Consider the following 13,908-nt stretch of genomic DNA (forward strand, 5'->3'; position numbering starts at 1 on the left):
GGCGTCCCGCATCGGGGAAAAGGCAACGGGCAATGGACTTTTTTTCACATGATTCTACTTTTTTCCTAGGGAATTTTGGATTGTTATTTGACATAATTTACACTGTATTACATACTTACAATATGTAGTACAGGTAGTACGGAGTATGCAATAGTATTTTACAACTGCATTTCAAATTAAATCGCCAAACTTTCCCCCTCACTCCAGTCCTTTCCCCAGGTACGGACTACCCCGAGATTTCATGAACCAATAACCAGAGATATTCATGATCCGGTCACTGTTCACCGGAGCCCAATTGAGAAGTGTGACAACATCAATTTCCCAGAATTGTCGGGGAAAAAAATAAAGTTAGCTAGTCCCGAGTGCGCTATTTTTCCCGGGTCGCGGATTGGACAGATGACCCGAAGCTCTCCCGATATTCATGAGCATTAGTCGCTTACGGCGAATCTTCGGGGATACCCGTGTCTGGCCAAGTCGGGCTGGTGGATGTCTTTTAGAGAAAAACATGCCGGTCATGTAGATTTGGCCGAGTGGCGTACAGCTCGGGAGCTAATGTGGCCTTAGCTCTAGCCCGTTCTACTCCTATTATTATACCGGGGTTACTGGGAACAGGCCACACGGTCACACGATACAGCAGAAATTAGAGCTACGCCACGATCCGGCAGGTTCCGGCGAAATTCTTGTCTATTATGCTTATGCTCGCTAAAGAAAAAAAAATAACTGGCCGGACTAGCTACCAGCGCCAGATCAGGATGAAATACACGGTCAGCACCACTTGCGCCACAAACTTGATGGAATGGTACAGATCCCGCAAGATGAGAGATACCGTTGAACGGGATCGGGTAGCCGAGGCGGGGCGCCATGCAGCCTTGTCCTTTGAGGTAACGGCTTCAAAGTGATCGTCTGTACCCCGATAAGCATCTTCCGGGGATTGAATGCCGGGGTAGCGGGGAGAGGCTGTCATGCCATTGCGGCTGGCTAAGCCACCCGCCGATGAGAGGGTAGAGCTGGACGCACCGGAGGTGTGGTGCTGGTATGGGAGAGAGCGGCGCTCGGTGAGAGGGAGAATGGCGTCGGATGGGGATGGTTCTGGGGTGTAGAAGACGCGGTAGATGGAATGGAGGAGGAGGATGGAGACGCTGACGCCTACGATAGTGAGGTAGTAGATGAAGATTCCCAGCTGGTCTGGGAGGATACACAGATGATTTTGGACAGTGGGTGGTGATCCGTCCCGGAGGGCTTTGCCTGTCTTGGGGTCGATTGGATTCCACAGACTGGTGAGTACAAAGCCTGGGTGGCGGACTCCCATCGCCCAGGAAATGCTCTTGACAGTGATTTCGTTGGGGGAGCCATTGAATTCCCGATGGGACACTTCACAATAGTCATGGTCGTCGCCGGAATACACCTGGACGACGTTGGGTCCTGCCTTGGAAACCAGTTCGGTCGAAATGGTTTGCGTGAGGACATTCTGGTATTGATAGCCTCCAGAAATTTTCAGAGAGTTAGGCTCGTCCTCTGCCAGTTCCTCGTCCAATGAAGATGGCGGGTAGCGTTCGCGGAGAGGACCACAGGGAGTAGCTGGCTTGCGGTAGAGAGGGACGTGCGTGAGAATAATAGTAGGGAATCCGACGCCTGCGGGCTGAGGCTTTTTGTGGTTGACGGGTTCGACAGCATCAACAACACGATAATCGAACATATTATGTGTCTCACTCTGGTTTTGGAGCATTTGCAGCTCGTCCATCTCCGCCTTCGCCTTATGGATAGCCATCTTATCCAGGAAGTCATCTGCGTCTTTCCAAATCGGGCGTTGGGGACTGTTTTGATCGCTAGCTGTTGGAGAACTGCCTGTCAATGGATCGGGCTGGTCCATCGCGCTCAGCGAAGGAGTATCCACCGAAACAAAAGTATGATTCCCAATAATATCGACACGGTTGGGGTTTCCAAAGAAGGACTCGAATCGATCACGGACGGGTTCTTGGATGCCGTTACCGAACCCAAGATCATGATTTCCGGGCAGACTAGCAATCATTCTGCGTCCTCGTCCATCGACAGGCGGATTCACTAATTTCACCCACGAGTCCACGAATATTTTACTAAATCGCGCAAACTCCTTCTTCCAAAAGGAGTCTTTATACTTCTTCCACCGCTGTTCGGGGCTGCTACTGGTAGCCGTGGCCCATTCTCTGCCGCCGTCGAAAAGGTCGCCAAGAAACAGCACTGAGTCCGGCTCAAGGTGATCTTGTATCAAGGAAAATGACCGTCGCATATATTGGTCGGTGTATTTAACCGTCAACGTCGATAGAGGCCATGGTCGACCAGGGTAAGTGTGGGGATCAACGAGTTGGGGGTCGGCGATAAAGGCAATGTGGTGTGGCGTGGCGCCTTGAGGCTAGAGACACTCAACTATCAGTAACTGAATTGCGACAGGTGTGCCACTGTCAACTTACCCATTCCTCCCAGCTGTCCCACAGGCATTTATTGATGCTGTCCTCAAAGACCGTCCGTTCACCCCATCGCATCGAGAACACCCATAGTAAAATAATAGCATTGGATATCGTGAAGATACGTTTGACAACGTTGATTGCAGTTGTCTTGATGGCCTCATTTTCCTGATTTCTCTCGATTCCCTGGCTGAGACTCCCGGGAAGCCATTGTTTTGCTGCTGGGGGAATGCAGTCCCACACGCGACTGAGGATATTTCGTGATTGCAACGACTGGTTTTGGTTGAAGAGGGGAAGGGAAGAGGCGCCCGTGTTGCGTGGGTAGGCGAATGTCATGTTTGGCTTAGCTTGACAGCAAGACTAAGTAGACAGGGTGGCTTGACCCCGGACAAGACGGGGCTGGTGTTCAATAAAAGGAATGACTGGTCATGCTCTGTGCATACGACTGAAAAGAATGAAAAGAATTAATAGTGAATCAAAAAAAGAAAAGGTTCATGACATGGTGTTCGATTTTAAGACAGGGGGGTTGCAGGACAGGCAATTGGTTTAAGCTTCGGGGTCGAGATGTGTCGATCGCCAGACATGGGGATGGTCACGTGCAGACCCTTAACAAGCATATGGGGTCTTAGGGGTTTTGATATATTTAGATTTCCAAGTTTGATTCGCAGGTTTTGAATTAGAGATAAGTAGAAGTACATAAAAATGCGGTTCAAAGAATACAGCGGATCAGCGGGTCTATGTCCGCATTGGCAAAGCATGCATTTCCCAAAGACTGATTGGCCAAGGGAGACTGCCACTTCTAAGAAAACCAGACAATTAATATGGGAATGAGTAGGGCATGTCTCTGTGGAATCTGCCCAAACATGTGAAGTAAAAGATAGGGTATCTGGATAGGAAAAACCGTAGGGGTGAAATGTTTGGGGTACCAAATGAGAAACGAAAGTGTGTGGAAAGTGACCACATGAGGGAATCAAGTTCACTTTTTGGGGCAACACTGGCCTCCTCGGGCGCAGTGCTCATCGCACTCCAGAAGGCAAGCTTGCGGGTCACCCTCCCGAACACTGGCTGCACCACTAGTAACGTGCTCATCAGTGTCCCGCGAGCATGATGGTTGTCCACTGTCTTCGGTATCACTTTCCGGTGCGAACTCGGGTTGGATAGTCGAAGAGTGGATACCGTAAGCATGGAGACAGCGTCTCACCTGTCTAGCCAGACGCATGTACCTCTCCGAGCCTTCGCCCTTGATCTCTGTGTCCACTTGGAGATGAATGGAAGCCACGATCTTCGTGTCGCTGAGTTGCCAGACGTGCAGGTGGTGTGAACCAATGACACCGGGAAGGCCTTCAATGTCCTCCTTGATATGATCAATGCTCATACCAGCGGGCACGGCCTGAAGGAGGATACGAGAGGCGGCTTTGCACAGCGGAATGGCGGATGCAAGAATGATCACCGTGATAACGAGGGAAATGCCCGGGTCGACGTAAAAGCGCCATTCGTAGTCTGTCAACCAGATAATAAGTGCGGAAACAATCACACCAATGTTTCCGAGAGCGTCTCCCATGACATGGAGGAAGACACCACGCATGTTGAGGTCATGACTGTGACCTTTATTATGGTCCTTGGGCTTGGGCTGAGCATGGTTGTGGGATTTGTGGACATCTTCATCGCGGTGTTTGTGGACCTTGGTCGGAGCTCCTTCCTCGTCTGTGTAGTTTGTGATGCGACCGCGGTGATTCAGAAGACCTGAACGCTCAGATGGGATCTCATCCTCGTCATGACCATTCTCTGAATCCGAGAATTGTTCATTCCGGTATTGGCTAGCCGCGATAATCCCTTGTCTCAGTCTCTCTGGAAGCACGGGAATATCATCGAGGCTCACAAATCCTGCCGAAGTGCTGTATCTTCTTGGGCCACGGGTCTGGGTGTCGCGCCGTTTTCGGGATGGGTCCGTGTTAGAGTGGATGAGGGAGTTTTGAGGCAAGCTTGCGGGTTTGCCAAAACCAGCGGTAGCGCCTGCTATGCTCTCATCGGCGACCGGTGTGTGACCGTGATCGTGATCATGATCTCCTCCCGCTTCGATGTCGTGATCATGGTCGTGGTCATCGTGACTGTGGCCGTGGTCGTGGCCGCCGCCGGGTCCGTGGGAATGGTCATGGAATAGCGCCAATCCAATAATATTGGAAGCTAGGCCGAAGCAGCCAACAATGCAAACAAATCGGGGGTTTTGCACTTCCTGGGGTTCAAACAATCGCTGAGTCGCCTCCAGGAAAATCGACATGCACAAGGCGACTAGGAACACGCCATTGACGAGAGCACCGAGTGTCTCCGCTCGTTGCCACTGCATAATGAAATCCACTTGTCAGATCGTCCTTTGGGGTTGGTATGGCCATCAACTTACGCCATAGGTGTAAGTGTTGGAGCTGGTCTCGCGGTTTGCGACCTTCACGGCCCATAATCCGACACACAAGGATAGGACATCATTCAACTATTCTGGTTAGTTTCAGCCGGAGGGCAAATTCGTAGATGGTGGCGTACCATGTGGAAGGAATCGGCGACAAGAGCAAGGGAGTGGACGGCATAACCTAGAAAGTCACAGTCAGAATACGGTCGCATGTGATCAAACTGTGAAGATACGGACCAGTGATTAATTCAAGTAGGAAAAATGCTGTATCGATGACTAGCAGGATCAAGATCCTGTTCGTCTTGGAGAGCCCCATGGTGGCTTGGGGTTTGTGGTGCGCTCAGTCAGAGCTCCACAGAATAAAAAGGGTACACTTCTGATCAGTAGAGAAGCTGTAATGAAAATGGTGAAGGGAATGACAGAGAGTTGGACAGAGGAGGGGTTGGAAGAAAAATAGAGAGCGATAATCAGTGGAGCTTCGAAGCCAGGGCGGAATCAACTCCGGTCTGGTCCGTGGTGGCGAGACTTCCAACTAGATACTTTGTACTAGGTACCTTTATGATTCAAGTACTCCGTCAAATTCGCATACTAAAACAAAGATTTCCTTCATTACCTTTTTCCTTCATTTCCGTTTTTTTTTTTTTTCTTTTGTATCTCCACAGCTTAATCCCAAAGACCACCGGGTCCCACCTCCCGTGTTCATGATCGGCCTAGTCCTAGGGGAAATCTCTCATTGGGCCGGAGCTTCATTCTTTTCATTGTTATGACCTCCGAACCAATCCAGAGTGAATCCCTTCGTATTGTCCAATCCCGATGTACCTTCTAACCACATGTGGGTCCTTTGAGCTCTGTGAAAGGACTTGGAATCGCCGCATGTGATATCTATAACATATACGGAGTGCGTGGTACACTGGAAATCATTATGAACCCGACTTGTTCCTGTGGGACAGGTCACTGCAGCTGCACTACGGGTGTTCTTAGTTTCAATTCCTCTATTCTCCTGATTATACCCACTTGTGCGCCCTAACTCCAGAGGTACTCAGTTCGCTAAGCTCTTAAAACCCTCGATACCCGGATATCGCACAACTTGAAAACCCTAACTCACGGTTTTCTTTACATATCAGTGCATTAGTGCTACTCTGTCGGCATTATTAAACCCTAGAATAGTGGGGGTTCGATCAAGTAGTGCCCATGTTAAAGGCAAGTATACACACGGTCACATAATCACACCAGAACAACATGGGTCTAGTTTATGCATTGCAGCGCAAACTATATTTGCTCTTCGGTGCTATATCTGTCAGCTTTCACATGAATATGTAGTATTACAAAATCAAACAAGCACTTGCCGACATGTGATTAAAGTTTGTCTTTCATGCATGTCTCTGTTGCTAAACTAGGCACACAAGCTATTTGACACTATTGGCAACCTATGTGGGCTACATATTCATCACATGGATGAGAGCACCAATCCCTGTTGTAGCAGCATTCTATCTAGAAGGACTAATCTACTTCTTCCTACTTCGTATACATCACACTTTCCATACGACGCTGGCTCGGCTACGTAACTTGACCAGGAAATTACTCTCAATATTCATTGCCCTTTTGAGCGTATTTGTACAGACCCATGGGTTTGTAAAGCAATATTAAATATGAAATTGAATTGGTTATACGTCGGGCTAGCTGGTTGTAGACATTTTATCTAAAGGCCGGATGATAATATATATAATGACCCTCATTGGTGTGGCATCGAAATATATGTGTAAATTGGCTATATTGACATCAACGAAAGCAAAATAGGCAATCTGTATTGCTACCACAGTAGTCCCATATGTTAAAAAGTAAATATAGACCAATTGCGACAATGATAGATGTCCCTAATGAGGCTGAAGATACATCGAAAGTGGGTCCCACTTCGCTTCCGCTTATAGCGCACATTTGGGCAAAATCACACAACAACAAGGCCGGCTGGCCCAATGGCAAGGCGCTTGACTACGAATCAAGAGATTGCAGGTTCGATCCCTGCGTCGGTCAATTTTTTTGCTTTCTGATCTTCTTTACACTAAAATAAAGTGGCTGTTGATAGTGTGTGTCGTTGTCTGTGTCAATGCATTCTTTTTGTCAGGTGGTTGGTTGGTATATGAACTGCCTTGAATTATACTCCTGATCGATTAGATCACCATGCAATTCAAAAGTGAGGGAAGACATATAATATAAATCATGTAGTTTGAGCGTGCAAAATAAGCTTCGTGAACAAGGCCACTAAGTGGGAATAAAGTTCTTAGTCCCTGACATGAACATGTGAAGATCTGTCCGTGGACCCTTAAATGGTGATTGGCGTTAATAGCCCCATGCATGGCTCGGATAGTGCTTGCGCTACTCTCCCTAGCACGAGGCTTTCAAAAGGCTCGAACTCAGTTCTAATTTTAACCTGGTAGGCTTTCCCCATTCTCTTTTGACTGTGGCTATAATCGAATGCCTACCGGAGGCTAATTTCCTAATTGCATGGAAGGAACCTTATAATACAACCAAGATAGCCAGGGATTATTCGGCTTCTAGTCTGGTAAGTCTGATACAGACGAAGTTTGAGTTGATCAATATCTATTTACGGGGTAAGCCATGTACATACCGATCTATAAGCTCACACGCGACACTAAGTCTACGATATAATTTCGTTCTTCAAACTGGATGCGACCCAAGACAATACAGCTTCGATCTATCTAATAATATACAAATATCTATCTAAACAAGAACAAGCTTCTTCCGAACCTCCAAGATTCTCTCAGTCGCAGCAGAAAATTCAGCCTCATCCAAAGACCCATCCTGCAATGCAGCAAGCAAAGCATCATAAATGACTTCGCCCTGCGTGACATTCCTCTGAGCCGCAAGCAAGAGATCAACACCAGCCTGGGCGGCCAACAATCCACGAGTAGCCTGATCGCCAAACGCCGTGAGCGATCCCGCCTCAATGGCATCGGTGATAGTGACACCCTTGAAACCAAGTCTATCCCGCAACTCATTTTGGATAATAGTCTTGCTCATTCCGCAGGGATAGGTCGGGTCCAAAGCAGGATAGATAGCCCACGAAGTCATGACCATGTCCACACCTGCCGCAATGGCATTTCTATACGGCTCCATATCCACCTTGCGCAGTTCCTCACGGGTCAAGTCAATAGTGACGGGCTGCAAATCGGTATTCTCGCCTGCATGTGCTGCACCAAGACCGGGGAAGTGCTTGGCGGATGCGACAATATTGGCAGACTGCTGCGCGGCGATAAATGCAGACCCGCATGTTGCAACGGCGCGAGAGGAGTTGCTGAAGGAGCGTTCAGCGCTATCGGCGAAGTCTCCGGCCTCGCGGTAAACGTCTAATACAGGTGCCAGATTGACATTGTTCTTGAATTGCTCGAGGGTGCTGGCAGCATCTTTGCCCATCTGTGTTGCTGCCGCTTCGAGATCGGCGGCTTGACCGATCTGCTTAGCGCTCTCCACTGGTCCGCCCTCCAATCGACGGACCTTTCCGCCTTCTTGGTCTGTCATAATGAACAATGGGGTGCCTGAATAGTACGGACTCTGCTTGTAGGTCTCCTGCAAGCTGTCGATTGTGGATACGAGGTTTTCATCGACATTTTCGCCGAAGAGGATGATACCGCCGACTTTGCCTTTCTTGATCAGGTCGACGAGATGGGCTGGTGGCTCAAGGCCGGCATAAGAGAAAATGACATGGTGGCCAATTTGCGCTTGAAGATCGCTCGGGGAAGCAGCCAAAGCTGAAGGCGTAAGAGCGAGGAAGAAAGGAAGAAGAAATTGTGTAGAGAACTTCATTTTGATTGTAGGCGGTTAAACTATTCAATTTGTGGCTATCATTGCCTATATAGCACCCCCTCGGAGTTTATGAACATTTTGAGAAGTGTCATTTTATCTTGAGATCGTTGCAGATTGTCCAAATTGTTCCTGCATCTGTGGGAATATTGTTGAGGCCGTGAGGGGTGTTACATTCATTACATTGATCGTCACTGAAGATTCCTAAAAAGGCGACTACCCGCACAAGGTTACTATCTGGCATCGGCGATATCCTCGGCAATTGTGGTATTTAGATTGCTTGTTTCATGTCACCTTCATCAAGTGAAAATGTTGAGAAAATGGCTTGTTGAGATTACCTATTCTACCTAGGTATATTTCTCTATAGAATGACTACCTAAACCGTATGTCGTAGGTAGCCATAGATAAAGTAGTCAGTCAACTCCCTCTCTCGGCCGACTTCGAAAAAACAAGGGGAAAAAAGTCATAAGCGGTGCGGTGGAAATGAGTAGAATTTAGTTATCTGGGATCTTAATGCCCTAGATAAGTGTGATTTATGGGTTCGAATAATTGTCCTGGTAACGTTACAAGGCTTGTATTTCTACCTACAAATCTTATTCGAGGTACTTTATCTGCCACCGGGGCCCCGGCGGTTTGCCAAGGACCTACACGGATACTACGTAATATAGCAGGGCGTTTTTAGGTACCATTGTCAAGTTTAGCTTCATTTAATCGATATAGGCATACATTATTTTTTATATTATATTCTGCATAGACTTTTTTCATTACTTAATCAATCGGGTGGTTAGCTAAAATAGCGATCAAGCGATCGGTAGGGAGATCTACTTGTTCCCAAAAGATCTTACGAGTACATATTTAATAAATATAGGCGTGGCTCCACATCTTGATTTATTTATTGTTGTAATTCGTCCGAAAAAGAAGACGAACTCCACGCAGCTTATACACTTATGATTTCAATTCATCGATATAGAGAAAGAAGACTCGAATGAACAATTGACAGGTCGAGAGGTGCCTAGAAGATGGCGATCAAACGTACAGAGAAAGTGCAACGACATCAAACGCCTAATCATTCACTCTTTGTCCATAAAATCAGTGAAGAGAGATATCAACCCCTTCTTGGTAGCAACCGGAAGCGCTCCACATTCTACCACAGCAGTAGAAGATACTAACTTGATATTAGCTTTGCTCACGTCGGCCCTATAATGGTACTTGCCTTGAAGGTATGGCTTACAGATTCTGGAATAACCAGAGAGATATAGGCACCAACAGAATCATTAACGAATGCCTGTGAGTGTCGAAAAAATAGATGGCGAACCAGTTCAAAATGGAGGAGAACCCGACGAAGGAAAACATCGTTTCCAGGAGAGAGGATACCGGCGGCAAGGCCACCTTCAGTGAATTATTTCCGTCTCTAGCGGCTTTGAGTATTTTCAGAGGTTGTAGATCATCTTCCACGAGCTTCGGTATCTTGTCACCGTCATATATGTCCTTCGGTACCATAATTTCGCAAAACTTCCTATCGATATCAAAGGACCACGCCAGCGGTTCAGAGAAGCTGTCCCAAAGAGCGGTCTGATAGATATCGCTGATGATATAGGGGGATGGCCTAGAATTAGCTCTAACCAAGGCTTGATCTAAGTTCTTGAGAGCCCGAGCCGCCAGCCTGCGGAAGCCAGGATTTAGGTCATGTAAGATCACGAACATGAATTTCAGAGCAGGAATTGGAAGCTTTCGTTGCTCTTTCAGCTCATTGATCATTGAAAACCAGATTTGGCCATTTTCAGTAGTGCCCAGTGAAAGAAAGAAAATATTACAGCTAATACAATTGTTACAGCTGTGCCGATTCAATATAGCTGAAGTACTTCATCGGGCAAGTCTTCTTGCAGACGAAGGCGTCTAGTATGGCTGGAAGACCTGGCTTTGACGAGAGAGGTGACACGTTTCACGACAATATGTGGCAATTCTTGCAACTTATATCCTTGGATGCATATCTGTAAAAGCTCCAGCGCGGCTAACTTGAACTGAAATTCTTCACTGTCATCAAATTTTTCGTTGTCACCCATCAGAATAGACATGCTGTTGAGAACATGCGAAGACAGCAGCATGGGCAAAGAGCACATCATATTCAAGAGTTCTCCCGCAGGATGTCTGACCCGCGTGGTCTCATCTTTCAAGGAGGACAATAGAGCGTCAATGATGTTGAATTCATGATATCTTCGGGCCCCGGCTATCATCACTAACCTCCTCTCCAAATGATCATTGGTACCAGAAAGCCGGTTGACCGAGTGGAGACCCGTGAAGGCCCAAGCGTATAAAGGGCTCTTCACGACTGGGTTTCGATTCCAAAACTGCGCATACCTATGTATGCGCATACATGACTTACCACATATAGAAATAGCAACGCTTCGCCTATTGGGTAGTTCGCACGGGAAGATGCGCAAGGCAAACAAGACTAGCTACACTCGCCTTACGAGGCTGAGTTGGCGCTGGGTAATTCTGGCGGGGCGCTTAGAACATACATAGCTGGACAGATGTCAGATACCAGGCGACAGTTATTGTGTATCCTCAAGCGATAATCCCCGAGATTCTGAGATTTTTTATCAGAAGCAGATAAGAGAGAAGAAAAAAAGACCAGTCAATGACTGTGGTGACCCTCAAGCAAATCCTTCGCAGCAATTTTCCTGCATTCCTCCATCACCCTCAATTGCTCAGCCACTTCGCCCAGTCTGCTAATAACTTCCTTATTCCCGCGCGTAAAAGTAAACATCACGTATGGGATTCCAACGTCGGCGCAGAACTCCTTGACATACTTCTGCGCCCGGCGCAGGTTATGTCTTGGCAGACGAGGGAACAAATGGTGCACGACTTGATGATTGAGACCGCCATGTATAAAGTCCAACCAAGGCGGGCAATCGACATCCATCGTTGTCCGCACCATCTTCTGAGCAAACGACTCGTGAAGACCACCATCGACGGTCGACATGGCAAAGTGGCTGAGCGTGAGTTGGACGTGCAACGGGGCGGTGACCATATGAGAGATGAACAGGAAAGCGATGCGGGACGACCACGTCGGGATTGAGAGGTATAGTGTTCGGTAGCCGTACCAATACCAGAAAAACACCTGGCCGGTCATTTCAAGGTAGCGATGCCACCACGCCGAGCCTTTACGAGGCGCTTGCTTCGGATCTAGTAGATACGTCCATGCTAGGCGGTATAGATTGAAGCGACCCATTAAAAGTATGGGATAGTAGAGGTAATGCTGGTGCTTGATAAACCATCGTGATGCAGTATCAAAAGACATATCGCGGTCGTAGTAGGTTGAGCGCAGGGAAGCAAAGAATCGAGAGGAGATGGCAAAAAATGGCATATGTTGGATGTCTGGATCGTGCTCGGGCGAGTTGGTTGTTATATGATGTACGTTGTGATTTCGCTTCCACCAACCGACTGAAAGACCACCAATGAAATCTGCAACAAAAATTCCGATGCAGCTGTCTGTGTGGAACCCATGTGTTATGCTTAGATGACCGGCGTCGTGAACGAGGAATGACAGGAGATGCCAGAGTAACCCGAGGAAAAGACTCGAAAGAGTGTAATATGAATAGTGAAGACATCCCAAGAACAGAACAAAAAGGGTGAAGTATCGGATAAATTCAACGGCGTAGGAGCTATATGGGCACTGATAGAGTCCCTCGGATTGCAATTTCTCATCGAGCAGGCGGTACTTGGAGATGACCTCGGCTTGGGATAGTTGATCAAGACGAGGATATTTTGAAAGGTCTGATGATATCGCGTGAGCTAGTGATGCCTCCGCAGCTTTGAATTGCTCCGGTTCCGGCTCTGATGATGAAACTTGAGTAATAGGCGTATCGTTGCCTATACGCCTCAAACGGACTTCGTCCCCTGTCTCCGTATCGAAGACGAGTGATGGCGGCGTGGATTGTCCAGATGAGCTGAAATCTTTAGCATCGTCATCCTTCGATACCAGCGGTCTGAATATTCCCCCCTGTATGGGAGGCAAGAAATTTTTCCATCTTCCATGTACTCTTCCTATCACATACTTCTGCATATATGCCCGTGCTTCCTCTGAATGCAATGCTGTGATTTCATCCGTCCCATCCCGACCGACCATATGTAATATTGATTTATCACCACCTGGATGATATGGTATCCACATGTCAGCCTTCAGTACCTGATCACCAAATATGATTATCTTTCGCCCATCTGCTATCAATCCCTCGATTTCTCTCCGAGACCACACTCGATTTGTGCGTGACATGGCTGGCGCCATATCCCAATGGTGGGTGTAGTAGAGCAGTTGGAGGTTGACTTCAAATCCCGGGCAGATGATGGATGCTCGGCATCAGATGAAACGCATATGCTGTTGTTTTCTTGAAGAGTATCAAGTTTGAAACAAATCAGGCAACCATGTATGTCAGTCACGTGCAGCTGATACAACATGGTCACCCCTGGGAAACGGCCCCCACGTGGATTTCAGCCGTTTAGCCCAATATGGAAGGGGCTAAGTATTACGGATATTCTATCAACCAAATCCCACATTCAAGCGTAGTGTGCCATAGCGTAATTCCCAAAAATATATATCGATCTGATAGTTCTTTAGCTACTCCATTCATTTCTAGGCAGTACGGACTTGAATCAATATTTCGTTCTTAATTGTATGAGAAACTATAGATCGAAAGCCTTTAGTTCAAGAGGACTGAGCAATATCGAGAATAGCCATACTGATGTTGACCAATACAGGCCGAATATTACGATGACCGACAGGCTTCTTAGATACCCCCGACACGACTATCCACAGAGTTGCTAATAATCTTGACTTACCATATTTGACATCGAAAGACTTCAAGTACAGTAGTTTTTACAAGCACAACCATCCCCCAACTCCGGGACTAGGTTATGCAGCTGCCGTCACATTTCCCAGGAAGAAATCAGCCAATAAAGTTACCCACCAGAGTCGCTTGGATACCTTGAATCATCGCAGCGAAGACTCAGGAGGGGTTGAGGCACCGTTTGCTCACCTCGCTCATTACAGCAATAAGGCACTATTTTCGCAGACTCAGCCACTTCAAATTTGTGGCCAGCTGGATTCTTGAGCCTTGTCACTTCTAAGAAATGTAAATATTTCGAAGACTTGCTTAGCAACGCCTCTGAAGAAATCTTATAACCATGCGATCGGCCCATATCCACCAACAACCATCAGTTTTCGAGCTCAGAGGGCTCTCTTACTAT

The 13,908-nt window shown here is 47.4% G+C and overlaps 5 protein-coding genes across 5 annotated transcripts; 1 reads left to right on the plus strand and 4 right to left on the minus strand.

Moving 5' to 3' along the window:
- Window positions 1-733: 733 nt before the first annotated feature.
- N7447_009536 (putative manganese ion homeostasis (Fr)) lies at window positions 734-2,777 on the minus strand (the record flags this gene model as incomplete). Its single annotated transcript, XM_057233798.1, has 2 exons — window positions 734-2,389; window positions 2,448-2,777. The coding sequence occupies 2 exons, from the start codon at window positions 2,775-2,777 to the stop codon at window positions 734-736; spliced, it is 1,986 nt and encodes a 661-aa protein (XP_057083340.1).
- Window positions 2,778-3,417: 640 nt separating this feature from the next.
- On the minus strand, window positions 3,418-5,158 carry N7447_009537 (cation diffusion facilitator family transporter; the record flags this gene model as incomplete). Its single annotated transcript, XM_057233799.1, has 4 exons — window positions 3,418-4,779; window positions 4,840-4,926; window positions 4,977-5,023; window positions 5,080-5,158. 4 exons carry the CDS (start codon window positions 5,156-5,158, stop codon window positions 3,418-3,420), a joined length of 1,575 nt encoding a protein of 524 aa, XP_057083341.1.
- A 2,423-nt stretch (window positions 5,159-7,581) lies between these two features.
- Window positions 7,582-8,664, minus strand: N7447_009538 (putative glycosyl hydrolase; the record flags this gene model as incomplete). The annotated part of the gene is made up of 1 exon (XM_057233800.1): window positions 7,582-8,664. One exon carries the CDS (start codon window positions 8,662-8,664, stop codon window positions 7,582-7,584), a length of 1,083 nt encoding a protein of 360 aa, XP_057083342.1.
- Window positions 8,665-9,985: 1,321 nt separating this feature from the next.
- N7447_009539 (uncharacterized protein) lies at window positions 9,986-10,237 on the plus strand (the record flags this gene model as incomplete). Its single annotated transcript, XM_057233801.1, has 1 exon — window positions 9,986-10,237. One exon carries the CDS (start codon window positions 9,986-9,988, stop codon window positions 10,235-10,237), a length of 252 nt encoding a protein of 83 aa, XP_057083343.1.
- A 1,059-nt stretch (window positions 10,238-11,296) lies between these two features.
- Window positions 11,297-12,790, minus strand: N7447_009540 (acyl-CoA desaturase; the record flags this gene model as incomplete). The annotated part of the gene is made up of 1 exon (XM_057233802.1): window positions 11,297-12,790. The coding sequence occupies one exon, from the start codon at window positions 12,788-12,790 to the stop codon at window positions 11,297-11,299; it is 1,494 nt and encodes a 497-aa protein (XP_057083344.1).
- Between the last annotated feature and the right edge of the window lie 1,118 nt (window positions 12,791-13,908).

The sequence above is a fragment of the Penicillium robsamsonii genome (assembly GCF_028829455.1).
Source record: "Penicillium robsamsonii strain IBT 29466 chromosome Unknown utg000005l_segment0_segment0, whole genome shotgun sequence".
NCBI classification, from domain to species: domain Eukaryota; kingdom Fungi; phylum Ascomycota; class Eurotiomycetes; order Eurotiales; family Aspergillaceae; genus Penicillium; species Penicillium robsamsonii.